General features: G+C 61.8%; 1 protein-coding gene and 2 long non-coding RNA genes across 4 annotated transcripts; 1 reads left to right on the top strand and 2 right to left on the bottom strand.

Moving 5' to 3' along the window:
* Nucleotides 1–353: 353 nt before the first annotated feature.
* LOC109380491 (uncharacterized) lies at nt 354–13,587 on the bottom strand. Of its 2 annotated transcripts, none has more exons than XR_002123500.1 (3): nt 13,507–13,587; nt 9,625–9,850; nt 354–7,218 (listed from the first exon to the last, which is right to left on the bottom strand). It is a non-coding gene; the product is annotated as an uncharacterized LOC109380491 (long non-coding RNA). The 2 variants fall into 2 exon arrangements; XR_002123501.1 differs by lacking the exon at nt 13,507–13,587 and adding an exon at nt 11,018–11,172.
* On the top strand, nt 13,210–17,140 carry LOC109380492 (uncharacterized). Its single transcript, XR_002123502.1, has 5 exons — nt 13,210–13,242; nt 13,483–13,755; nt 15,070–15,152; nt 16,542–16,658; nt 16,802–17,140. It is a non-coding gene; the product is annotated as an uncharacterized LOC109380492 (long non-coding RNA).
* A 127-nt stretch (nt 17,141–17,267) lies between these two features.
* ELF3 (E74 like ETS transcription factor 3) lies at nt 17,268–23,936 on the bottom strand. The gene is made up of 9 exons (XM_019638091.1): nt 21,236–23,936; nt 20,683–20,853; nt 20,252–20,473; nt 19,964–20,059; nt 19,712–19,831; nt 19,504–19,593; nt 19,304–19,420; nt 18,444–18,639; nt 17,268–17,979 (listed from the first exon to the last, which is right to left on the bottom strand). The coding sequence occupies exons 1-9, from the start codon at nt 21,417–21,419 to the stop codon at nt 17,865–17,867; spliced, it is 1,311 nt and encodes a 436-aa protein (XP_019493636.1). The 5' UTR covers nt 21,420–23,936; the 3' UTR covers nt 17,268–17,864.
* Nucleotides 23,937–24,140: the final 204 nt, after the last annotated feature.

Below are 24,140 nucleotides of genomic sequence, written 5' to 3'. Positions count from 1 at the left end.
CAGCCCCACCGCTGAGATCCTCAGTGTGTGTGGGGGGGGCAGCCCCTCAGACTCCCAGGGGCCTCTTCTCCCCATTTGCTCTGGCACAGGGCGAACCTGCCCACAGCCTCTGCCTGTCACCAGCTGCAGCTGCCAGCCCTTGTCTGTACCACACCTTGCCTGTGGCCCTCCCCACTTTCCCCCACCCCCACGTGGGAACAATGGGGGGGGCTGGCCTCCAGGGGCCTTCCCTTTGCCACCACCGACGTGTCCAGGGCTGCAGACTCAGGACACGCAGCCTCAATGAGTGGATCCCACGTGCCTTTTTTCAGAGCCCCACAGAAACAAGTCCTAGGTCACATGGTGAACGAAAGCAGCCCTCCTCCAAGGCTGGTGCCTCCTGGGCCAGCGTTACAATCAGAGCACAGCGACCACATGATCAGAACTGGAAGGGGCCTGAGGGACAGAGCCAGGGGCCTGTGACCACACTCGCCCAATCGCGTGCACGGCTTTCTTTATTCCAGGGAGATCATAGATTTTGTCGGTATTTCAGAATCACGGAAGGACCGCCCACCTAGCCCAGTCCACATCATTTCACAGTTGGGGAAACTGAGGCTCGGGGAGGGGCGGTCTCTAGCAGGCTTAGCGGTACAGCCGCCACAGGGGCGGGTCCCTCCTGTGTGCTCTGTGTGACTTGTCTCCCTGCCGGCAGCCACTCACTGGGATTTATGACCTTCTCCAAGGTGACCGTTAATTAAAATGTCCTGGAGACCCAGTCCCTCCCCTGAGGAAGCTTACAATCAAACAGAGATGGACGAGATAAGAGCTGACATGGGGATTTGAACAAACAGGCAACCAGTGCACTGGGATTCCATCAGAAACACGCCCAAACAGCACGCAGGAGAACCGGTATGGGATGGAGGGGGTCTCCGTGCTGCCCTGCAGCCAGGCTGGTGTGGCAGGCGCTCCACTCCTCTGCCCCTGACTGGGGCACAGGGTCGGGAATTCTGGGCGACTCCCAGATGAGATACTCGAGGGACCCACGGGGGGCCAGGGCCAGCAGACCAGCGGGCCAGCAGCAGAGCACGTAAGAACAGAGCCCCAGGCTGGGCCGTGGTGTGACCTGGGCCCTGCAGACACAGGGAGGAGGCGTGAGTCCGTGAGCGAATGCGTTTGGGACCAAAGCAGAGAAATGAGGCTGAATGGCTACGCCAGCCGGAGAGCCACGCTGTAGGACCAGAGCCGAGGCCCCCCGGGAGCTCAGGAGAGACGCAGGCTGCCCGTCAGGGGACTGTGACACAGGCTCCTTGCTGTGCTGGAAACCTGACTTGGGGGCAGAGTGACTGAGACTGGCGAGCTTGCTCAGTGCATCCCACCGCTCTTATCAGCTTTCCTGAAGCTGTATCTCCCTGGACTTCAAACAGCTGCCTCTTATCTTCGCCCAGCCCAGGCACTTATCAGGTTCTAGAATAACAGCTTTCCAGGCTGCTAGGAGCCCAGTGCCAGGTCTGCAGCCTGGCGTGGGGAAGGAGACTGCCCCCCCTTTACCACCAAGGCCCACTCTCCCAGCCCCCCGGGGCCCCTCAACACCGTCTGACGGGCTGAACCTCCATCAAGCCACCTGGGTCAGGGTGAGAGCTAAACAACGCAGCCCAGGGGCCCACTGGCCTCACTCACCTGTTAAGGGACAGGTGCTAACCCCCCTGGGCCCCCACGTCAGGCCTCCTCTGAGAATATCCCGTCCACAACACCCTTCAGTGAGGGCGAGACGCTTGCCATGGAGAAGGGTGCCTTGGTCCACCCTGCCCTGAGAAGTCACCTCTCCCTTGCCCAGGACCAAGCCACCCTCAAGACTTCGAAGCCAATGCCCAAGGGGAGATGGGTCTCTGTGCGGCATGGCCAGGCCTGGGGTTCAGCCTCCTCACCATCCCCAGTGCAGACAGACCCCCCACGGAGCTCAACGCGCGTCCAGGAGGCCAGCGCTGGCACCGCCTCACCCACCTCGGCCCAGGCCCTCCTGAGACAGGAGCAGGGGGCCAGGACGCCCCACACTTTGGGGACAGGGGCAGGAGAGGGGCACAGCATTACAGGCACACAAGGACGCCCCGCCATCTCCCCTGCATTTTCTGTAGGGATGTGTATAAACTTGGGGCCCTGGACACTTCTGGGGACATCTGTCAAAGTTGGCTAGACCTCCCTACTCCCTGGCACCATCACACCTTGAAGCAGGTGCCAGAGAGAGCAGCTCAGTCAGAGGCAGAATTAGGGACACCAAGCCGACGCCCCCCCGCCATGGTCTGTCAGTCGGCACAGGCCTGTCTGTGTGACCAGAACAGAAGGACAAAGTGCCAGGACCCAGAGGAGGCGGGAGACGGGGGTCTTTCAGATCAGGCACGGCCTGCTGAGCTGGGTCACAGAGCTTGGACTTGACCCTAGAGACAAAGGAAAGTTGTCAAAGGCTTAAGGGGGGGACAGACAGCAGCAAACGTGCAGGTTGGGAGACCCTCTGGCTGTTGTGGGTGGGGCAGGACCTCCGAGGGGACAGACATAGACACGTCAGGGCTGCAGGAGACACGTGGGCACCTGGAGAGAGCCCGCAAGTGCACACGTATTTGCTCAGTACGAAGACACTGAACGCCAACTTCCTAGCATATGGAGGGTCCTCAGAAGTTTTAAACTGTGAAAAAAGGGTCTTCGTGCCGCAAAGGCTGGGCAGGCCTCCCGCTGCCGGGTGGGATGCAAACCCCTTTCTGGGCCTGGGGCCCGGCCTACTGCTCCAAGCCCGGTGCCCCATCCGCACCCCCAACCCCTGCCCTGGGTGACACAGCGCCCAGGCCTCCACTCCAAGGGGCAGGCCATCCCCTCTGCCCCCTCTGCCCTCTCCTGGGCTGCAGCCAGCAGCTGTCACTGGGCCTGGCACAGGGCAGTCTCTCGATCGATATGTTTGTTTTATACACAGCAGAGCTAATCGTGCCGTTCGTTACCTCCCACTGCATGGAATTTGGCTCCCAGGTTCTGCAGTGACCTGGTCGCTGGACTTCTCCACCCAGGCCGCGCTCCCTGAGGGCTGGGACCAGGTCTCTTTGGCGTTGGTGTCCCCCCACCTGGCAGAGAGGAAGCACTCAGTCCGTGCTTGTGGATGGCTGACGCCTGTCTGAACCCCTCTTAGCGCTCCCTGCCCTGACCTCCTCCACACTGTCTGCAGCCAGTGGTTCCTCCAGGGGCCTCAGGCAAGTCCGGCCCCAAAGCCCAGCTGCACCGTTTAGCGACGGCTGGGGCGCCCTCGGCTCCCACCTCCACCTGGGAACTGCGGGCAAGGAGGGCACAGACCCACCGGGGAGACGGACGGCGCCCTCAGCCGAGACTGGCAGCCGCCAAACCAGGGCCGACCTGCTGTTTCACACCTCGAAGGACACCTCGTCCTCGGAAGGCAAGGCGCCCGGGTGCGGCAGACAACAAGCACCTCCAAAGTGAAGACGATGACCAGGATGGTGACAGCACCCGAGGGGCCTCGAGGCTGCCTGGGGGGCGTGTGCACTGGTGGGGCGGGCCAGCCAGGCTCCCTGTATCATGTATTATCCAAGCCGGGGGACTGCTGTTAACAGTTACAGGGGAGCAACGGGCAGAACAGGGAGGCCAGGTCTCATGTGATAAGTGTCATGACTGTGATGCCGGCATCGGCCCTTCGCGGGCGTGGTGTGACCTCATTTGATCCTCACAGAGGTGGAATGACCTGTTTTACAGGTGGGTGGCCACCATTTTACAGGTGACTAGATCAAGGCATAAACCAGCTGGGAAGTGTGTCTCCAGTCGCCCAGACGGCAGCAAAAACTGATCGCAGGCTGTATGCCGTGTGGGAACACGACGTGGGCCTGGCTGGGACCTGAGACCCCCCCCTTCCCCTGAAACCCTGCCCACCTGACCCCAGGAGGCAGTGTGCCCCAGCCCTCCTGGAGCAGACCGTCCCTCGCCGGCAGTCCTTCCTTCTCTTGAGCCCTCACAACCCTGTCCGAACCCATCCCCTGGCGGCCCTGCCATGCACACCCCCTCAGCTACCAGCTAAGACCCCAACCCAGGGTGTCTGCTGAGCTCCAGACCGCACACCCAGGGGCTCCCGGCCACCTCCTTGTCCCTCGTCTTGAAGCAGAGTCCCCAGAAGGGGCTGAGCTGACCTCTCGCAGGGAGGTCAGCACACATGCTCCCATGGGGTCCTCTCGGCACAGCTTCTGACGGCTGCTGGGCAGCCAGAAATGGACAAATGGGCTGTGCTGACAGCGCTGACGCAGCGTGACATGGAGCAGGGTCTCCTGAGAGCACGCTAAGTCAGAGTCAGGGGTGGGAGACGTTTCTCGTGGGGGCAGGACGGTGACAGGGCCATGCTGGTGGCAGTGCAGGCCCAGGGGAGCCTCAGAGGGGCGAGCGGGGGGCTCAGCGTGAGTGTCACCTCGCAGGCCGTCCCCTGTGGGGCCGCAGCCAGGACTCTACACCACCCCCCATATTTACTGGGTGTGGGTACCCCAATTTTGTAAATATTTAGTAAAAAATAACAAGGTCTGCTTGATTAGGCTTTTTGGCCCTGACTTCTTTAACTCTGGTGACAAGGCTGTCACTTCACCACCCCCGGCAAGGAGGACACCTTTCTTCCACAGGTTTTTGTTCTGCATCCAAGGGAACAAGGGGGGGGGCACCAAGCCCCTCCTGCACCCGCTGCTTCTCAGACAACTTCAGTCAGAATGATCAACATGCCACCGGCGACGTCGAGGGCCCTGCCTGGGCCCCGACAGCACGCACCCCACACCCAGTGTCTGTTACCAGCATCTGACACCCACATGGCACACTGGTCACGGGTCATTAACTGAAGTCCAGGGCGGGCTTGGTCTCTCCCCCGTGTCCTCTTCTGTCCCAGGGTCCCATCCAGGGACCACAGGGAACTGTCACCTCGTCTCCTCAGGCTCCTCTTGGCAATTTCTGGTGCTTCCTCACTTCAAGCATTAGAAGCTTTTGTCCCGGTGACCCCAGTTCCACAAGCCACCGTGACAGGGACACCTCTGCCGTGGTGTCCCTAATGCCCTCCAAGGTGTTCTTGTCCACAGCGAGTCTGCACAGTGTCTATCAGGCCACCGCCGTAGGGGCTTTCTCGGGAGCCAGTCGATTCTCTGCTCTGCACCCCTTTCCCCGGAGTACCCCATTGCTCCCTGCCTTGAACCCCCATAGCTCTGGTCATTCATTCATTCTTCACTGGTTGTTCATGTTTAAATGAATGTCTACAGAGCGGGCGCTGTGCCCGAGGCGCTGAGGCTTTGCAGCGAGCGGCGAGACCCCAGCCCTCTCTGCGGCCGGTCGCGGCCCGTGTGGTAGCACAGTCAGCCGTGCGTGTATTTATTTGTCCGACAGACTTTAACTGAGCCTCTCCTCGGTGCCAGTCACGGTGCGAAGTGCTGAGCGCACAACGGTGCCCGGGACACAGTCCCCGACTACTGGTGGTGGCCGAGGCTGGCGCATCAGCCGACAACGAGGAAGCCGCGTGGTTTGGGCTCTCACGGTCAGATGGACGGAGAGAAGGACGGACAAGGGAGAAAGGAGAGGGAGCGATGGGGGGTGGGGGGCGTTGTGTAGGAATTTGTGTCCACGCCTCGTGTCACCGGAGTCTAGGCCACAAGGACAGAAGCTGCCTGATCCCGCCTGGTCTGGCACACACGTCGGTGCTCCACAGGTGTTTGTTACCTCATGCAAACCTGTCCCCCGGTGGTGGCCAGGTACATCGGGGGCTCCCGGTCAGGCCTGCCGCGCCCCCATGCCACTGACCACACACTCAGGGCTCCACTCGCCTCTAGGGTGCCGGGTCCTCCCAAAGCCCCCACAAGCCCCTTATGGGCTCAGCAGGGCCTGTTCCTCCAGAGAAAGGGCCGTGGGGAATGAAACCAGAAAAGGCAGTTTTACCAGCTCCCCACCCGCCTCCATTCCCCCAGGTTATGTTTCCAGTGAGGCTCCCAGGGTTCCCAGGACACACACACACTCTAATCTCATCAATCTGCCCTCCCGGGGAGCCCATCTGTGCAGACCAGACCAGGGACACGGTGGCCAGCCCGGCCTCCGCAGGTGCTGTGGCAGAGATGACCACCCAGCTGAGGGCTCTGTTGGGTTCGTGACTCCCGCCGATTTGCAGAGTGCTGTCACCCAGCTCAGCCGGCCACCGGCCACCAGAGTGGACGTGCTGCTCGGTCCTCTGGCCCCGGGCCCACACCACAGCCGCCCCCACACAAGCAAGCCGGCTCCGGTTATACCGTGTGTCCAAGGTTACAAGGGCTGGTCTGGGTGGAGGGCCTCGCCCCATTCCCCAGGAAGCGGGTGGGGGGTGAACACAGCAGCCCGGTCTGAGGTCTCCAAGAGCAGTTAGGGTGCGGCGGCCTGGTCGTCATAGGTACCTCCTCCAGGGTCACTGCTTGAGGCCCCGTCAGGCTACTCTGGGCTTGTCCGTACTTGCTTTCTGCACCTAAGGCAGCCTCGGTGCAGCCCAGCCCTTCCCTTACCAACCCCCCAGGCCTGGGAAAGGGGTTCCGGAATGGCGCGATCACAGTGGCCATTGGTCATCAGGGCCTGTGCCCACTGCTGCGTTACCAGCCTGTGAGCGAGCCTCCAACACCGCCACGTCCTCTCGTTGTCACATAATCCACCAGCAAAACACAACGCAGGCCGCCTGTCCCTCACTGCCTCCCTCCCTGGGCCACCGCCAGGCCCGCCTGCGCCCCTGCGCCCTCCACACGGCCCCCCAGTGAGAGCCACCATCCGGTGGGGCTCCGCCCGCCCCCTAAGAGTGACAGCCTGCTCTTCACTCCTGGGCCAGCCGCCCCTCCGCCTCCTCTGTCCCCCCTGGGTCCCCGGGCACTGCTGGCTTGAGCACACAGCTGTTCTGCCCCTCAAAAGCACCCCACTTGCCTGTCTCCAAGCCCAGCTCCCCTTCCCTGTTCCCAGAGGTCACGTGTTCCCCAGGCAGGTCCTCGCTCACATGTCACGGCTAGGAGAGGCCTCCCTCCAACTCCCTGAACAACACAGAGCCTTCTGGACTGTGCCCCCAGCACGTCACCCTTCACCCCATCATCAGAGCACTTACCCTCAGGCAAAATGCCTTGGTCTCCTCCTTGCCTTGGCTGTTACCTGCCCCGAGGTCCCGAGGGCACACACCTTCTCTGTCACGGTCACGTCGTATCTTCAAATGAGAGCTGCTCGGTGGAGACGTTTCTGAGGAACGAGTGACATGAACATTTTACACGGTGTCCCCCACACTTACACCGAACCCCAAGCCTCCCAGGCTTCTGTGACATACTGGCGATGGTGACACGTGGTTGAAATATCATTGGGCAACAGAAAGGAGTGAGGTACGTGCTGCTACGCAGGTGAACCCTGAGGACACGAAGCCAGGCACAAAAGGCCACATGTCCTACGGTCCTGCTTGTGTGACGCGTCCACAACAGGCAAACCCACAGACACAGAAAGTGCGTTGGTGGTTGTCGGGGGGGGGGGGGGGGGGACGACGGGGATGGACTGCTAACGGGTGTGGGTTTCTTCTGGGGTGACGGGGAAGGTTCTGGAATGAGATAGTGGAGGTGGCTGCACAGCTCTGTGAAGGCACCAAAAAGCACTGCCCTGCACACCTCAGTACAGCTGTTAGTCTTTAAAAGCAGTACATGGTTATTATATGATTCAAACGGTGCCAAACAAGGTAAAAAGAAATGAAAAATCATCTTAAATTACACCCCTAGAGATAACAAGTGATAACCCATTGGTTGGTGTTTATCACATTTCTCTGTGCACACAAACACACAGACAGACAGACAGACACACAGACACAGACACACACACACACACACACACACACACACACACACAGTTGCCCTCAGACTTTCTTGAGACGAAAACACGCCCCGGGAACCTGGGCTCACACTGTGCTTAAGGGTCACATCCGGACAGGACTGTGGTGATGGGAGAGGCCGGGGGTCAGGATTGAGACCCTCCAGGCCCCCCCTAACATCCTAAAGAATCACGGGAAATCTTACATGAGAGGCGTCTCATCACAGATGCCTTGCTGTCCGCTGCTCTCCTCACACACCCCTCCATCCTGACAGCGAATATCTGGAGCCTGCGCACCCGTCAAGGGCGCATCCGTCGCGCGTGGACACCGCGGGGAGAAGGGGGCTGACGCAGGGGTGGGAGGGGGGCTGCCGGGGCGCCCACCAGGGTGCGTGGCGGGCAGGGAGCACACACAGCTGACTGTGCAGAGCACAGAAGAGGCCGGACAGAGAATACGTCACATGAACTCGGTGGTTAATCCCAGTGGAGGAAGAAACGTCTCCCACTGAGTCACACCCACCGAAGGCCCCGGTCCTGCACCTGCCTGGAATGCACCTGGGACTGCAGGCGGCCTGGGGCCAGGCACACGCGGCTCTTCTTTGGGGACAGAGCCGGCTCTTCTTTGGGGACAGAGCCGCTGCCTGCTGACTTTCCACGCGATGGGCCTCCCCTGACCCCTCCACCCCTCGCCAGGTCCAGCCTCCGCAGCCACCGTGCTGTGTGCGGCCTCTGGTCAAGGGGGCCAGTGGCTCAAGCGTGGCCCGTACTGCCAGCTGTCTTCTGTCTCTGCCTAGACCTCAGCCTCCTTCTAGGAAATGCCCACTGAGGAAGGAAGTCTTGGCCTCCTGCCTCTGGGGACGTGGACGTCACTCCCTGGCCTGCCTGGGCTGAGTCCCCAGGGGTATCTTGTGCTCGAGCTGGCGAGTGCCTGGCACCAGTGCTGCCATGGAAGGAGACGGCTTGCTCCCCAGGCCCCAGTCACCTGCGCCCCACCCCCAAGACTCTGCACGACCTGTCCTGCAGGTGTGTCTGGCCGGGAGCCAGCAGAGGCCAGCGCCCAACTCCCTTACGGGAAGGACGGATGTAAACAGAGGACAAGGGGCAGGTGGAGGACAAAGGCAGCGGGCTTTCATTGGCACCTCACTCAACCACAGGCTGCTCACATCACACCCCACAGGGGCTGGCACCGGGGACCAGGACGTGCCCCCCGAGGTGTGGCACACAGTGCCGGGACCTGCCCGTTTACCCCCCACGATTCTCGTGGGGCTGCCCAGGCCCACCTGTGTCCCTCCCAGCCATGGCTTCCACTCCAGGTGAGGCCCTGCCAGCTAGCCGAGGGCCAGGACACGGCTAGCCGGCGACGGTGCTCAGTCATTGGCCAGAGCGTGCCACATGGCCGGTCGGAGCTGAGCAGGCACTCTAGGTTTCGTTTTCCATTTGGGGGATGTGAGAGTCCTTGGAGGCCAGAAGGCTGAGGACATGTGGAGGGACTCAGCCGCCATCAGCTGAGAGCCAGGGTGGACGGGGACGGTGGTCCCGCGTCTCAGGGCCACAGCCTTTAGGGCCGCAGGAAACAGGACCTCACCCCGCACTCTGCGGATATTCACACCTACGCGCCCCCAGCCACTCCTTCAGGTGCCCGAGTCCCCAGCGACCCGGAGACCCCTGCCTGCCCACGTGTGCGTCCTGCTCGTGGGACAAGGGATGTTAACGGACACGCCTCGGTGTGCTGTGCATTAGATGGTGACGGGAGCTGGGGCGGGCAGGGTGGGGGGGTGTCTCAGGGCGGCCTCCTACCTGAGATGAGAGTATTTGAGTAAAGGCCTGAGGACAGTGTGGGAGCACGCTGGTGAACCTCCAGGGGACAGCACGGGCCGAGCAAAGAGGCCACACGAGACCCCAGGGGCACCGGGGGAGCACAGCTGGTCTCCAGCCAGGACCTCCGAGGGGCTCCGTGTCGACTTTAAGGACAGCAGAGGACACATCGCTGAGGCGCGGCCGGGACCGCTCTCTGCCTGCTGGGCTGCGGAGACAGATATTACCATGTTATTACGTGTCATTATACGCACTGTATTAACACTAGCACCTTATTATTACAGGTTAGCTGTTAGTTTATAAATTTTGAAAATTGTGATGCAACATACACAGCATAAAAGTTACCGCTCTCACCGCTTTGAAGCACACACTTGGGTGGCACTGGGCATGCTCTCGCTGTCCTGTGACCACCCCTCTCCTCTTCCCAAGCTGGAACTCTGTCCCCAATGAACACCAGCCCCCCAGGCACCCTCAGTGTCGGCCCCTTTGCGTCTGGCTTCCTTTACTGGTCATGCAAAGGGGAGCCTATTTCAAGGGAAACCGTGAGGACAAGTCATAGTTGAGGGGGTCTGCCGATGAGGCAGTGGCACATGGCGACAAGACGGGGACCGTGTGGCTGGGCAAGCTGAGGACCTGTCCCGGCTCTGGACGGGCGGCTGCAGGGGTCCCGCTGGGAGCAGGGCAGCAGCAGCGAAGCAGGCAGACAGGCCAAGCGTAAGGTCCCCCTCCAGGGGACAAGCGGGTGTCACTCGACTCTCCCGGGAGACTTCGCACTCCCTGAGCCCTCGGCATAGGGCTGGCCGTCCACTCTGTAAACGCCCGATGGGCCGCTGATGGACGGCTCAGTCTACGGGCTGTGCCTCCACAGCGCCCTGGACCCACGCCAAGCTCCCTCCCGGGGCCGTTTTCTCCCACCTGTCTGGCTGGGCAGGGACTTTGAACTGCTGCTGACCCAGATTCAGCCAAGAAACCAGTGACTGGCTGCCCCACATCTCCAGGACCTGAGTCATTAGGGAGAGGATGCTTAGGGCAGGATCTGAGCGTGGGGGGAGGGGGGCCCCTTTGCATAACTGGGGTGGCTTTTCATGCATCGAGCGCTGTGTTTTGGCCGTGTCCTACGGAGATGGAAACCCCAGCATCCTGCAGCAAAGCCTGACTGAGGACCCCGGCGCCCTAAACACGTGCCACCCCCTGTGCCCGATCGTCCTCCCCTCGCTCCTGTCCCCAGCCCGGCACCCCACCTCTGCTGGCACCCTCCCTGCCCCCCCCTTTCTGCCTTCCCATGCCAGTTCCTTGCACCCCAGACCCTGTCAGCCCTCAGGGAGTGGGGCCTGCGATGAGCTGGTCCACGTCCAGGCAAGATGCCACCTTTCACCTCTCGACTAGAGCTGAAGGTCCCTGCCAGAGGTCGCCAGTCAGGGGGTCAAAGGTGATACTTAATGGACACGAATGTCTTCATGAAATACGAGGTGGCTACATCCATTCACTCATCAGGCACGTTTTCTGTTCCCAAGCTTCCACCTCTAAATGACAAAGGCCACCCTCCAGCTTCCGGCCGTGCACCCCTTCTGGGACGCCTCACAGACGGCCCTCCAGGACCACGGGCCCCACTCCCAGCCTCTGTGAGGCCCTTCAGGCGGCCATGTCCCCCAGTGTGCCCTCAGCTCCTCCTGCCGCCCCGCCCCAAAGCCAGCGTGTGGGTTGCCAGTGCTGTCTGTTTTATGGCAGCGTCACACCCCCAGGGCTGTCTGTCCGTTTTCTTCTGCTGCACCAGTGACGTTAACACAACATCACTTTTTACTATTGTCTTTCATGGTCCTTGGGGTTGTCTGGGCCCAGTTTAGTGGGTCTGCCATTCAGGGGAGGCGGATGGTGGCCGGGGCTGAGGTCGTTTTGAACTCCCCTTCCCGGGGACCGTGCCGCCTCTGGCTGGTGGCTAGCGCCCCGTTCACGTCTCTCTGTGCAAACGGGGCTGTTTCCAGCCTCTTTTCCTTTTCACACGATCACACCATGTGACCCCATCTCTGTGGCCTGCGAGCCCCCACTCATCCTCCCAGAACCCGCTACACTGGTCCCGGGGTCTGCACCATGCCCTCTGGTTTCAGAATCGCTTGGTGGTGACTGTCATCGCATTGTTTATCCCCACATGTGGTCAGTGTCTGCTGACCCAGATGACTTCACAAGGGAAGAGTCCTTGTCCAGTTTCCTTTATGCCGCCAGTGCCCGACACACAAACGAGTTCTCGGTGAGTCGTTTTTAGTGGGTGCGTAGTATTCCAGGTTACATGTACATGAGCCATGCCGCAGCTGACATATCCCAAATAGCAGACGTGTCGTTTGCTTCACTTGCTTTGAATTACTAGTGTTTATTTTTCAAAATAGAAAAAGCGTTTTGTCTTCTTTTTTTGTTTTAAGGGCAATACAGGCTTATTGTGACAGAAAACTCAGGCAACACAGACAGGCACGGAAACAAACAAAAATCTTGTTGTCGCCCCGCCATCCAAAGGCAACCGCTGCTATCAAGCCGGTGTATTTCTTCCCAGGCCGTTCCCAGTGCACACGGGAACGTGTCATCCTTACGTTTGAAAAACCAAAACTGAGACATGCAAACATGCTGCTGTACAAACAGCCCTCTTCACCTAACGGCACGTCGCCAACAACATTCCATGTCGTCAAACTCTCACGTGTCATTTCCTAGTCATTCCACAGTGTTCATGGTGCGTGCGTGACCATTTATTTAACAAATCCCCTCTCCTTGGGCATCTTGGTTATTGCCATGACTCTCCTTGCAGATACATCTTTGTACATGTATCTGATGATTTGCTGAAAATAGATTCCTTGAAGCTGAGCTGTTGGCACATTTCAAACTGCCAACATTGACTTACTACCTGACTAACCTGGCCTAAGTCCTCTGTGCCATGGTTTTCTCACCTGTAAAATGGGGATGAGGCCGGCCCACCACACCAGGGGGCTGTGACGATTTAGAATTTGCACCTGTACAATACTCACAACATCTGGCACGTAAGACCCTCTCAATAAAGTGGCTTGGTTTTTTGGTTCCAGTATTTTATTTTTTAATTTTTTAAAGTGTTGCAATGGTCATCCTTGCACCAACAAAAAAGTATATCTGGAGGGTAAGTCGCCAGACAGGAGGCACAGCCCTGAGAACAGTTCTCGGGCACCTAGGGAGGAGCCGTTGATGGGCCACAAGAGGCCAGCGTTTAGGGCCATCCGGGGTCCCTTCCATCCTCACCGGCTCTAGACATCAGGAGCATTCTTCTTATTTTTTGGCCCGTTTGATGTACGAAAGGTAGCTGCTCGCTCTTCAAACAATGATGGGGAAGAAAGTGGATGCTCCCATCTGCACCCTCCACACTGATTCTGGTTTCCCGAACCCCAGCCTTGGCCCAGCCCGCCGCGGTCCCTCACGGTTAGAAACCAGCCCGAGAACCCGGCTTGTGACCGCAGGACTCCAAGTCCCAGCATGCCTTGCAAATACTTGGGTCAATGAGGAGGGACTGAAGGATGCTGGGACTTTCCCCTCCCGTGCTGCTGCCTTGCTGCCTGGGTCACTGAGGCTGGCAGGTGTGGAGGTGGGCAGGTGAGGCAGTCATGTGGGGCACTGGGTGTGGCTTCTTGGATTAGCTCCAGAGTTGACACGAAGGTTCCAGTAACGGGTGGCTGAGCTTGGCTAATTGCTGCTGCTGCTGTCCCAGCCCAGCCCTGCACGTAGCCGGAGAAGGGGGAGGGGACTGCAGAGCAAGGGCAGGAGGGGACACTCCCAAGAGATGGCCCTCGGAGGAGCTCAACAGTGGAACCCGCTCTCTCCCCATCCCCCCAGAGGCAGGTCGGGCAGGCGTCTCACCTGTGTGTCTCACCCGTCGCACCTGCAGGCTGGTGGTGATTTCAGGCATCTGAGCCGCAGGAGGACGCTTGTGCTGCTCAGCCCCTCAGCACAGAGTCAATTGTGGGGCGGAGGAACGGGCCAGGAAGCCAGGACTCCAGCCCCAGTGTCCTCCGCGCGCCGGCGGAAAGCCCGAGCCGCCTCCTCCGTGTCTGCAGCGCCGGGTCCTGTGGAGGGAGGGCTGGTCCTACCTTGCACACTTCTTGGCAGGTTTGCAGAGATGTCTGAGGGATTTCTTAGGCTCTAGCCTCGGCTCCTTGCAACCCTGGTGTCCTCGTCCCTCCTGGGTCCCCTGTCGTCCGCATGGAGCCAGGCGCGCTCGGGCAACACTCACAGAGAATGGATGAATAAGCACTAACTTGGCACACTGCGTGGCACCTCGTAGGTACTTACTAAGGGGACATGCTGTGTGACTCTGAGCAAGTCACCTTCCCTCTCTGTGCCTCGGTGTGCTGGTCTACACAACGGGACTTGTTCACCCGGACCTGGTGCTCCGTTCCACAAATCACGGGTAGATGGCTACAGGACCAATTTAGGCCTGTCCTTCCTGCGGAGATGGGGGTCAAGGGGGGGGCAACAGGGGGAGAGCTGAACTGGTTCTCCCTCAGCAGGAGAGGGGTGCCTGCACAGGACAGGGCTGCTGGCCGGTGCCAGCCTCTGGCTGAAGCCGTCACCAATAGTCTGGTGTGCAAGTGCCCGTGACAATGGCCTACACTGAACTGGGCAAAAGTGGTGTGGACGTGAGACAACCAGACCCTCCCTTAGTGTCAGGGGCTCTTGCTCGCCCCACCCTCCTAGTGGAAAGGGCTGGCTGGGCTCCAGACTCACCAGTTCTGCCAGATTTTCTGATTTCTGAAGAGAAGCCACACATCCAAGCTAGCCTCTGAGAATTTTCCCGATTTTTAACAGCTGGCAACTTATTCCTGTTTTTGTGACTGCTGCGGACACACCTGCAGGAGAAGGTGTGGGTGTAGGGGGGGCAGCTCTGAAAAGCAGGGGGCCGCAGGCAGCAGGGCTGGCCGCTCGGGCGGGCGACATGTGCCCTCACACGGAGAACCGTGCTCGGAGGAGCCCTGGGCTTGGTTTGTGCTCTGGAACCTTTCATAACTTCCACAGGGGTCCAGGCTCTGCACTGGGGCCCTGCACATGTGCAGCTGGTCCTGCAGGGAGGGCAGGCCTGAGCCCACCTGTGGGAGAGGGTCCGGGGCCAGGCAGTGCTTCCAGGAGGGGTCGGCGGGCCCCCAGGGAGGGGGTGAGCCGTGTAGGCAGAGGGCTGAGGCCACATGAGCCTGGGGGATTAGCCCGCTGTGGGGAGCTGTGTGTGTGTGTGTGTGTGCATGTGTGTGACGGGGTTTGTGTGGCTGTGGTGTGTGTGTGTGTGTGTGTGACTGTGGTTTGTGTGACTGGGGTGTGTGACCGTGCAACAGCGTGTGTGCGAGGTGTGCTGAGGGGGAGGTGGTGGCCGGGGCAGGGAGAGTCACAGGGCTGTTTAACAAATATTTGTCGGCACCTTCTCTGTGCCAGGCGCTGTGTCTGGGGCTGGGATGAGTAACCCTGTCGCTGCCCAGCGGCGCTGACAACCCGCTCAGGGAGAGCCGTGGAAACAGGTAACTGGAAAGAAAGGGCAGATGGAAATCAAGCCTCGATACAAGCAGCCACTCTACCCACCTCGCCCAGGAGGGCAGGTGAAGCTAGGTGTCCCCTGAAGTGGGTGGGCTGGGGGAGAATCCGGGAAATATCCTGGGGAGGCTTGCGGGCAGGCACACCCAAACTCAGGCGGGTGACCTCCCTCTGACCTGCCCAGCAGCACACCCAACCCCACAGAAGCAGATAAGAGGTGACCAGCAGCTCAGGGCAGGATCGAAGTGGCCCGGCCACACCCAGGCGGAGGCCCCTGGGGACTCTGGGTGGGAGCCTGCAGGCCCGCTCTGGTGAGAGTCGGGAGTAAGGGTGGCTGATACCCGACAGAGAGGGTGAGAGGGTGCCCGGGACTCTGCCCAGCTCTGCAGGGCCCTGGGGGACACAGAGCAATGTCAGGTGAAGACATCCTGAGTAAGAAACACATCTCTGTGGAGAGCAGAGGACCCCTCCTGCCCCTGGCACTGCCCAGGTGCCCCCAGACCCTGCACAGAGCGGCCACCTTGGCTCCCACCTGGAGGCAGGAGTCCTGGGCTCTGGTGCCGTCCTCACCTGGACAGTGACCTTGGACCGGCCACCAGCTCCATCAGGGACATAGGCTGTGGTGCAGACCACATGAGATAATGGGGCGAGGAAAGCACCTCGTAAACCGAAACGGGACGAAGGTCAGAGTGTGGCACTTGGCGGCACCTCCCTTTGGCAGAGGATGAAGGGGCTGGGGCCCCATTTCCCGCCAACACCTCCAAAGTGGGTGTCACTGCCTCCCTTAGAGGCAGGCAGAGCAGCTGTGCCCTGGGTCCCCGAGGCCCATCCTCCACTCTTGGCAATGAGGGTAACCTTGCTCTAGGGGCCCCCAAGACAAAGTGGGTGCAGAGACCAGCGTGGCACTAACCCACGCGAATTCTCAAGAAGTGGGGACTGTTAGGCGAAGCTGCCGTAGGAGTCTCCCCTGGGACGCGGCCTGGCCGGTGCGGGTGCCAGCTCTGTCTGAAGAGAGGCCTGAGCCCTCACCGTCACCTCTGAGGCTACCTGCTCACACGTCAGAGGCAAGCTCCTTCCAGATGGTTCCAGGAGGTTCCAGGGTCTTTCGGGACCCCACCGCGCTCTCCAGCCGAGCCCTCTCACCTTCCTTGTTTCTCCAGAGCAAGCCCCACCCCCACACACACGTCTTTTCTAAGAGCCCAAACTGACCCACACCCCTTTGGTGAATAATCTGGTATTTCTAAGACAACTAACCAGCATTTTAAACTTACAACACGGGGTTTCGATGGGCTGAACCTTAAGGACATCCCCCCCGTAAGCCATTCTTCCAAAGGAACCCTACGTGCAGATCCCACTTGGAAATGTCCTCTCCACAGCTTACAGAGGCACCGTCCCTGCAGACGAGTGACAGTCCTGGGACCTGCGGAGGATGAAGCCAGCAGGGCCTAGCCCCGAGCGGGCCCCAGGCCTATGGAACCCCACCGTCCACTTCTGTAAGACGGGCACGGCAGACCCCCGAGTCTCTTCCTGGGAGGGGACGAGTGGCGCCGGGCACAGACGGGGCTGCCGATTGCCAGCCCCGCCCTGTTCCTTCTCATCGCATCTCATCTGTTTGGCTTGTTTGCTCCCTCCATAGGTCATCACTGATTTCTTGTCAGATGACCGGAGCTGGGATTCGGGTTACAGTCAGCGTACAGCCAGCCTGGCTGGAATCAGAAGCATCTCTCGCAAGGCCGGACACGCGATGCTCGACTTCTGACAGACCCTCGGGTCCACACGCCCGCCTTGCAGCAACAAAGCAGCCCGAAGGGGACCAGCGTGGCCAAGGCCACCATGCACGGTCGCTGTTGTGACTCAGCTCAGAGCTCAGGCCCTGGAAGGCTCTTCAGTCGTCATAGCCTCCGTGTCCTCCCCCCGCCCCATCCCTCCCAGCCCCTAGCCCGCATGTAGCACAGTCAGGCCTCGGGCTCCAGGGACCCTGCCCTGCAGCCTCTGACCAGGCCAACCCCTGCTCCGGTCCCCTCTCCCAACCCCGTGACCTTATCGGATCCAGCAGCCCACATGTCAGTGCACAAGCCGCAAGAACAAAGGTTACAAAAAGCCCAGACGGCACTTTATTGGAGGTCTGTGCCTCCATTCAGAAGAAATGAACCAGGGCCCTGTGTTGAGGGTCCCGGCACCCCCACCCCTCGCTGGCCCAGCAGAGAACGGTCAGTCCAGCCAGCAGCACTCGGTGGGAGAGGAGCAGGAAGGGGGCTGTCTTAGAAAAAATAGATCTCTATGTACATCTGACATATTTATATCACATAAATTAGAGAGCACCCTGACCCCCGCCCGCGGGTCCAAGCTCTGAGGGGGTGCAAGTCAGTCCGGAAAGCAGGTGGGGGTGTCCTGTCCCCTCGCTCATGGCGCCCTGGGCCCCGGGCCTCCTCGCCTCTGACGGGGCACCTGCACGAGGAAGGCGGCGTCCTCAGCCCGGGTCTCGGGGTGCCTCGGAAGGCACAAATAAGGGAGCAGCGCGTGCGGCACCCTCAGCGGACGAGTCACTTCAAACCCTGGGCTTGTAATTCCACGAGCGGGTGGCCGAGGACAGCAGGCACCTCAGCCTCCCCTGCAGCGCAGCGGGGGCTCGCCGGCCGTCCTCCCGTAGGGGCTGCCGGCCTCAAGTCCGTGCGTTTGTCCCGGGTCCACTGAGACCCTCAGTGCCGACCGCCTGCAACCTCCTCTACCTTCCAGCCGCTGGAATTTTTGCCGAACTTGTAGACGAGCCGCCGGCCGTCTACCCGCTCCAGGATCTCCCGTTTGTAGTAGTACCTGCACGGACACGACGGTCGTTGGCGTCCGGCCGCTGCCCACATCCCCTCCTCTGGTGGCCCGTCCCCAGATACCTGAGCCTGACCCGCTTTCTGACTTCCCACCAGCAAGGAGGCGGCGCTCTGGCCTAGAACTGTGATCGGGGACCAACTGCTCAATTTTAGGGCTGAGCGGTGATCTGGGGGGAACTGAGGCCCAGAGCCAAGCAGCCTGACCGCCTCGGGACAGGGCGCGCGGGCCTGGCTCCGGTGTGCCTTTTCCAGGCCCGGCCTCGCGGGCCCCGCAGAGCTGCCGTCACCGTTCCCTGTGCTGCTCTGTGCCAGCCTCCGGCTCCCGCAGGTCACCATGTGCTCCCTGAGTGGGCAGACACTGTGGCGCTCACTCGATGGGACTCACAGGTGGGGCGCTGCCCGCCGTCCCTGGCCCCGCTGTCCCCGGCTGGCTGTCCCCGGCCAGCCACTCACCTCATGGCCCTGCTGAGCTTCTCGTAGGTCATGCTGCTGTTCTTCTTCTTCTGTCCCCACAGCTGGGCCACGGCCTCGGAGCGCAGGAACTTGAAGACGCCCTCCTGCCGATCCTCCCACTTCATGAGGCCCTCGTTGAGCTCCGGGTGGATGAGAATGTCCCGGATGAACTCCCACAGGTGGGTGCCCCTGGGGGCTGCAAGGCCACAGACGTCAGCAGCGGCCTGGCACCCGGACCCCCGCCCACGTCCCAGCACAGCCCCACGAATGCCGTGCACGTGCTGTCCCGGGCAGGGAGTCCGGAAGGCCTGGCTCACAGCACAGACATCCTCCTGCTGCAAGACCCACGCAGGTGTGGGTGGGACACGCTGCGGCGTGGCCACAGTCAAAAAGCAAGCACACCCGCTGCTCACCACCTGGCAAGTATGGGACCCCAGAGCCGGCCCCAGCCTGGGGGACGAGGGGACCGCTTCCTGGGAACAAGGAGCCCCGACAAACAGGAAGAAAACAGCCAGGCCCACAGTGCAAGCAGGGACAGTGTGGGAGAGGGGCCTTGGGGCAATCTCCCAGGCCACCAGCTGCAGGTCTGTGGCTGGGGGTCCAGCACCATCCTCTGTCTCAGCTCCCCACTCCCAGGAGCTGTCCTCACACCCCCCAGGTGTCCCTCCCAGCAGGCTGGACGGGGGCAAGGGCACAGGGAACTTCCTCAGCAGCCTCAATGTCCCCTCCTTTCCGGCACCGCCAGCAGCTAGGTGGCGACCAGCGCCACACAGACCCGGCCACTGCGTGGCCACAAGAAAGACAGTGGGCAGTGTGGCCGCCGCCCGCCCGCCCGCCGCAGCGCGGGGACCAGGACCCACCATGCTTGCTCTTCCTGCTGTCCAGGCTCTCTCGAGACTCTCGGCTCAGCTTCCGGGGCCGGCCCCGTTTCCGCTTCCCGTGCTTGGGGTCCCCCTTCTTGTAGTCGGGAAAGCCGTCTACGGAGGGAGTAGCAGGTCAGGAGCGTGGGGTCGGGGGGAGGGCTGGCCCCGGCGCCGCCCACTGGGGCGCCTCCACTCACCCCTGGGGAAGAGCTTGCTGTCGGCGGGGTCGAGGTCCACGTCACTTCCACCGGAGTCTGAAGACGGGGAGCTCTGAGAGGCGCCCGTCCCTAGGGGAGGTGGCCGAGTGAGTCCCCACGCAGCCCGCACCCCCGGCGGGGTGCGGGAACCAGGGGCTCGGGGACGTTTCAGGGGGAGGCAGGCTGCGTCTCAGGTGAGGGCCCTCACCTGTGGTGGAGACGTCCGAGCTGCCCGGGGACAGGGCCCCTGTGCTGTGGCTGCCGGGGTAGCAGGGGCTGGCCTGCTGGCCGTCGTCCAACAGCTCCTGGCCAAAGGGGCTCCCCTGGTCTGGGAAGAGGAGGTGAGGGTTCAGACGGGGCTCAGGGGACCGCACATGGACAGCAGAGGCCACGCAGGGGTGATGCCCGGCGGGCCTTCCTAGCTGGGGGAGACAAGTCTGAGGGGGCAGGCGGCTCTCACCAGAGGGGCCTGGGTCCCCCAGGGTCTCCTGAAAGGACTCGCTGTCCTTCTCCAGCAGGTCAATGATCCAACTGAGCTCATCAGGGAAGCTGTAAGCTGACGAGGAAGGAGGGAGGTTGGCGCCCAGGCTGGCGTCCGGCCACGCGGCTCACCCTCAGGGGCTCTCGCCGGCAGGTCCCTCCCACAGTCACGCTGACCTGGGCTCGGGGCTCGGGACACGGGGCCGAGCCCTGGGCCAGCCTCCCTCACGGAGCGGGGGACACTGGGGACACCAGGGCCTGGACTCACTGAGGTCCCACAGCTGGGAGTAGAGCTGGTCCCCTAGAGGCCCGAAGACCAGACGCAGCTCCTCGGGGGCGCAGCTGCAGAGCGTGGCCCCGTCCATGTCGCAGCGCGAGAAGTCGATGGTGCTGGCGTCGAACTTGTGCTTCTCCACCTGGTAGCTGATCCAGTCCAGGACCTGGGCCTTGGACCAGAACTGGGGCTGCTCGCCCAGCCAGCTGGCCTTCTCTGCGAGGGGCCGGCACAGCGGCGGGTCAGGCCTCCCGGCCCAGCTCCGGCACCCACCGCTGCTGCCGAGGGCCCCCCCAGGACGGATTTCACCCCCTTACCCACCGCTCAGCCTCTTCCAAGTGCCCCGGCCCCCGCCTCCCTGCCTGACGCGCCCACCTAACAGGCTCCTAGGTGGCCGTCTCCCTCCCCGCCCCCACCAGACGCACCTGCGCCCTCCAGCGGCATCTGGGGGCTGCTCAGGGACAGTACCAGGTCATCAGCCCCAAAGGTGGCAGCAGGGGGGACAGAGGCCAGGGCGGGGTCCTCGGGGCTGTACATGGTGCTGAAGTAGTTGCTAAAAACGTTGCTGATCTCACAGGTGGCAGCCATGAGGCTACCTGGGGAGAGACGGACGGAGGCTGGTGAGGGGCCGGGCCGCCGGGCCTCGGCCAGCTACTCTGTTCCAGCCAAGCCTAGGGCAGAACCAGCCTGGGGACACGAAGGTCCCCATCTCTCCGGACACCCCATCTTCAACATGGGCCTGAGATCTCAGAGCCCACTGGGGGACCAGGCCTCCCGCCGGGCTCCCTCCTCAGCCCGCCTGGGCCCTTGAGTGGGACTGGCCGCCCTGTCCCTCCCAGGGGTGGTCCCTCTGCTCTCAGACCCTCAGTTCAGCTCCATCGCCTCACACACAGTGCAGAACCGCGGAGGGCAGGTCGGGACTACAAACCCTCCTTGTCCCCAGGCCCAGGTTGGGGAACATGACAGGTGGGGACCTACCCAAGCGGCAGTGCGGGCGTGGCAGGCAGGCAGGTAAGGGCCGGCAGGCTGGCGGGAGATCCAGGCGGGAGATCCAGGCAGCGGCTGGCCAGGTAGCGCACACGCCTGCCCTAAATAGCCGCGTGGAGCCCCTCCCCGCCAGGCCTTCACACCACCCGCCCCGTAACCTGAGCTGGTGGCTCATTGGACCCAGGGGATTTCCTGGCCTTTAGACTGGGCGCCTGGCCCCAGGTGATTTGCATATTTTGTGCCACTTGGCCCGGGTCCTAGCTGGCATGCTGGGAAATCAGGCCCAGCTGGTTTAATGATTGTCAGACGGTCATCCCGCACCCTCTGGGGTTGGGCACAGGGCACAGGCCTGGGCGGGTGACGGGAGGGTCGCTGGGGGGGGAGCTCTGTACTTTCGGCTGCCCTCAGGCCCAGGAAATTCCTCCAGGGGGTGGGGGACAGGCCAGGGAGGCAGGGAGGGGCCGGCAAGGGGGAAGTCGGGGGACTGGAGCCCCTCCCTGGGAACCTGGGTCGCAGAGGCTGCTGGCCCCAAGCATCTGGAGATCTGGGGACAAAGGGGCCCGACAGGGAGAGAAGGCCCTGAGACTTAGGGATTTGCCCCACAGACCCAGCGTTCAGGCTGAAAGGCTCCCCAGGCAGAGTCCACAGGCTAGTGGGTGGCGACGGGCCTGCCAGCCTAGCCCAGGGCCGGCGTCCCAAGCCGTAGGCCCGCTCGCTGGCACCTGCTTTGCTGGCAAGGCCTTGGTGCTCTCCGCCTGCTCGGACCCCATCCAAGCATCAGCGTTGCCGCCATCGCTCCTGCAGACCTGGCCCTGCTCACCGCTGTCCCTGGCCTCCCTGTCACGCTGCTGGCAGTGCAGGGACCCACACGGCCGTGTATGGCTCTATCTGGTCTCCCATCTCGTCTCCACTCCGTGGCGGTCACCAGCACCGCCTGCTGCCCACTAGTGGTCAGAGACGGGGCCGCTTCATATCGGTTTACTGTTTTCTCAGGCACTTTCAGCACAGTCCACTTTCATCCTCACAAAACCCTGTAAGACAGGGACGGTCACCCCCGTTTTATACACGGAGCCCAGGCCACATGGGGCGAGTTGAGGGGCAGGGCCGAGAGGTAAGCCCACTGACTGGTGCCGCAGACGTACACCACGTGTCCCGCCGCTTCAGAGGCCTCCGCTCAGCTCCACGCTGGGCTGTGCTGTCCCCATGGGCCGGGTGAGGCCCTCATGGTGGGCTCCCCTCGAGGGACCGCGCCCTACAGACCCCGCTGAGGCCCCGAGCGGGGGCAGCATGGGGTGGCAGGAGGGAGGCGGGAGCGCCCCAGCTGTGGGATTCTGTGCCTCTGTTTCCCCATCTGTAAAAACCAGGTTGTTCGGCTCTCATAACCCCGAAGCTCCCCTCAGGCCTGGCTCTCTCAGCCTCTGTGACGTAGGCTCTGAGTATCGCTCTCCCAGAGGGTTCACGGCCCAGCTCAGGGGTGAAGGGCCTACTCAGAGGACAGGGGAAACACCTGCAGGGCCGCCCTCTCGTTAACTCTGCGGCCCGAGGACTGAGAAGCGCAGCCCGGTCAACCTGCTTCTCACCCTCCTTGTCTCTCAAAGTGCCGGATCCCAGGGCACGGCTAAGGCTCAGGGTCCCCTCTAGAGTGCGGGGGGCATGGCGGGGGGCGCAGAGAGCAGCTCTGGCCAGGATTTACCCCAGCCCCCCAGGGGCCTCCCCCCAAGCAGCCTGAGGCAGGCACACCCTCTACCCAGTCACTCACCCTGGAATGTGGGAGAACCAGCTCCCAGCCCAGGACGGCTCACAGAGCTCAGCCGGCTGAGGCTGCGAGGAGGGGGCCAGAGGACACACAGTGAGAGGAAGGGCACCGGCCCCCCTGCCTTCAAGGGGCTTCTCGGGAGACATGGGGCTGAGACAAGGACTGCCTCAGGCTAGCACCTCATTCACCCCCAAGTGGGCATGTCTGCAGTGGCCGGTGCTCTGGGAGGTGCTGGCAAAGCCTTAGCTTTGCGCTCAGTGCCCTGGAGGGTGGGGGGTCGGGGGGCTGTGCAGGGCGACAGCCTCGTCTCGGGGACAGGCACTCAGAGCACTGCATCCCAGCTCTAAGGAAGGACAGGCATGCCAGCAGGACGGCTGGGTGGCCCCGTGGTGAGGGGCAGGTGACACAGCTCGGTGAGGACATGCAAAGTTGGTGGGGTCACAGGGGCTGGACACAGGAAGGGCTCCCACGGTGACTGTGACTAACCGGCTCCCCGGTGCTGTAGGTTCTTGTACAAACAAGGAGAGGGCACTGGTCTCAGAGCGCTAAGCTAGACCCCAAGTTGGGGAGCAGGGAGGCGTCTGCACAGCCCGAGAGTCATCCTTGCCTGGGACATACTGCTAGGGACAGCCTGGAAAGGCTGGGGCCTAAAGCTCTTCCAGTCCTGGGCCCCAAACCCCTCTCCTAGGTCCCACAGTCCCCTCTCCGCCGGGGACCGAGGCACTCATAGGCGGCCACCACCGGCTTGCTTTCGCTGAGTGAGAACAAGTCTGTTCATACGTAAGCGCTGTGCTCTGTGCAGGGGAGGGGAGGCCAGTGCTGAGCACCTTGAGTCAAGGACAGAGCCACAGACTGGCTTGGGGTGCCCTGTATTTAAGAAAGGCAACTTAAATATATATGTTTTTGGGTTTTTAAAAGATTTTTATTGGGGAATTGGGGGATGGGAACAGCGCTGGGGAATTGGGGGAAAGGGAACAGACAAGTTGCTGTCGTTTTTTTGTTCTTCAGTCTAGTTGTGGAGGACGTTGCTTCACTGGCCCAAGTTGGCACCATCATTGCGCTCTTCCCGGGCGAGGCAGATCAGTCACCGGCTTCTGGACGGCCGCTCACTGCGGCTACTGGCCGCTCACGCTGGCTGCT

This window comes from Hipposideros armiger, unplaced genomic scaffold, assembly GCF_001890085.2.
Source record: "Hipposideros armiger isolate ML-2016 unplaced genomic scaffold, ASM189008v1 scaffold_37, whole genome shotgun sequence".
Classification (NCBI taxonomy): domain Eukaryota; kingdom Metazoa; phylum Chordata; class Mammalia; order Chiroptera; family Hipposideridae; genus Hipposideros; species Hipposideros armiger.
This window is presented reverse-complemented; position numbering and strand designations above follow the sequence as displayed.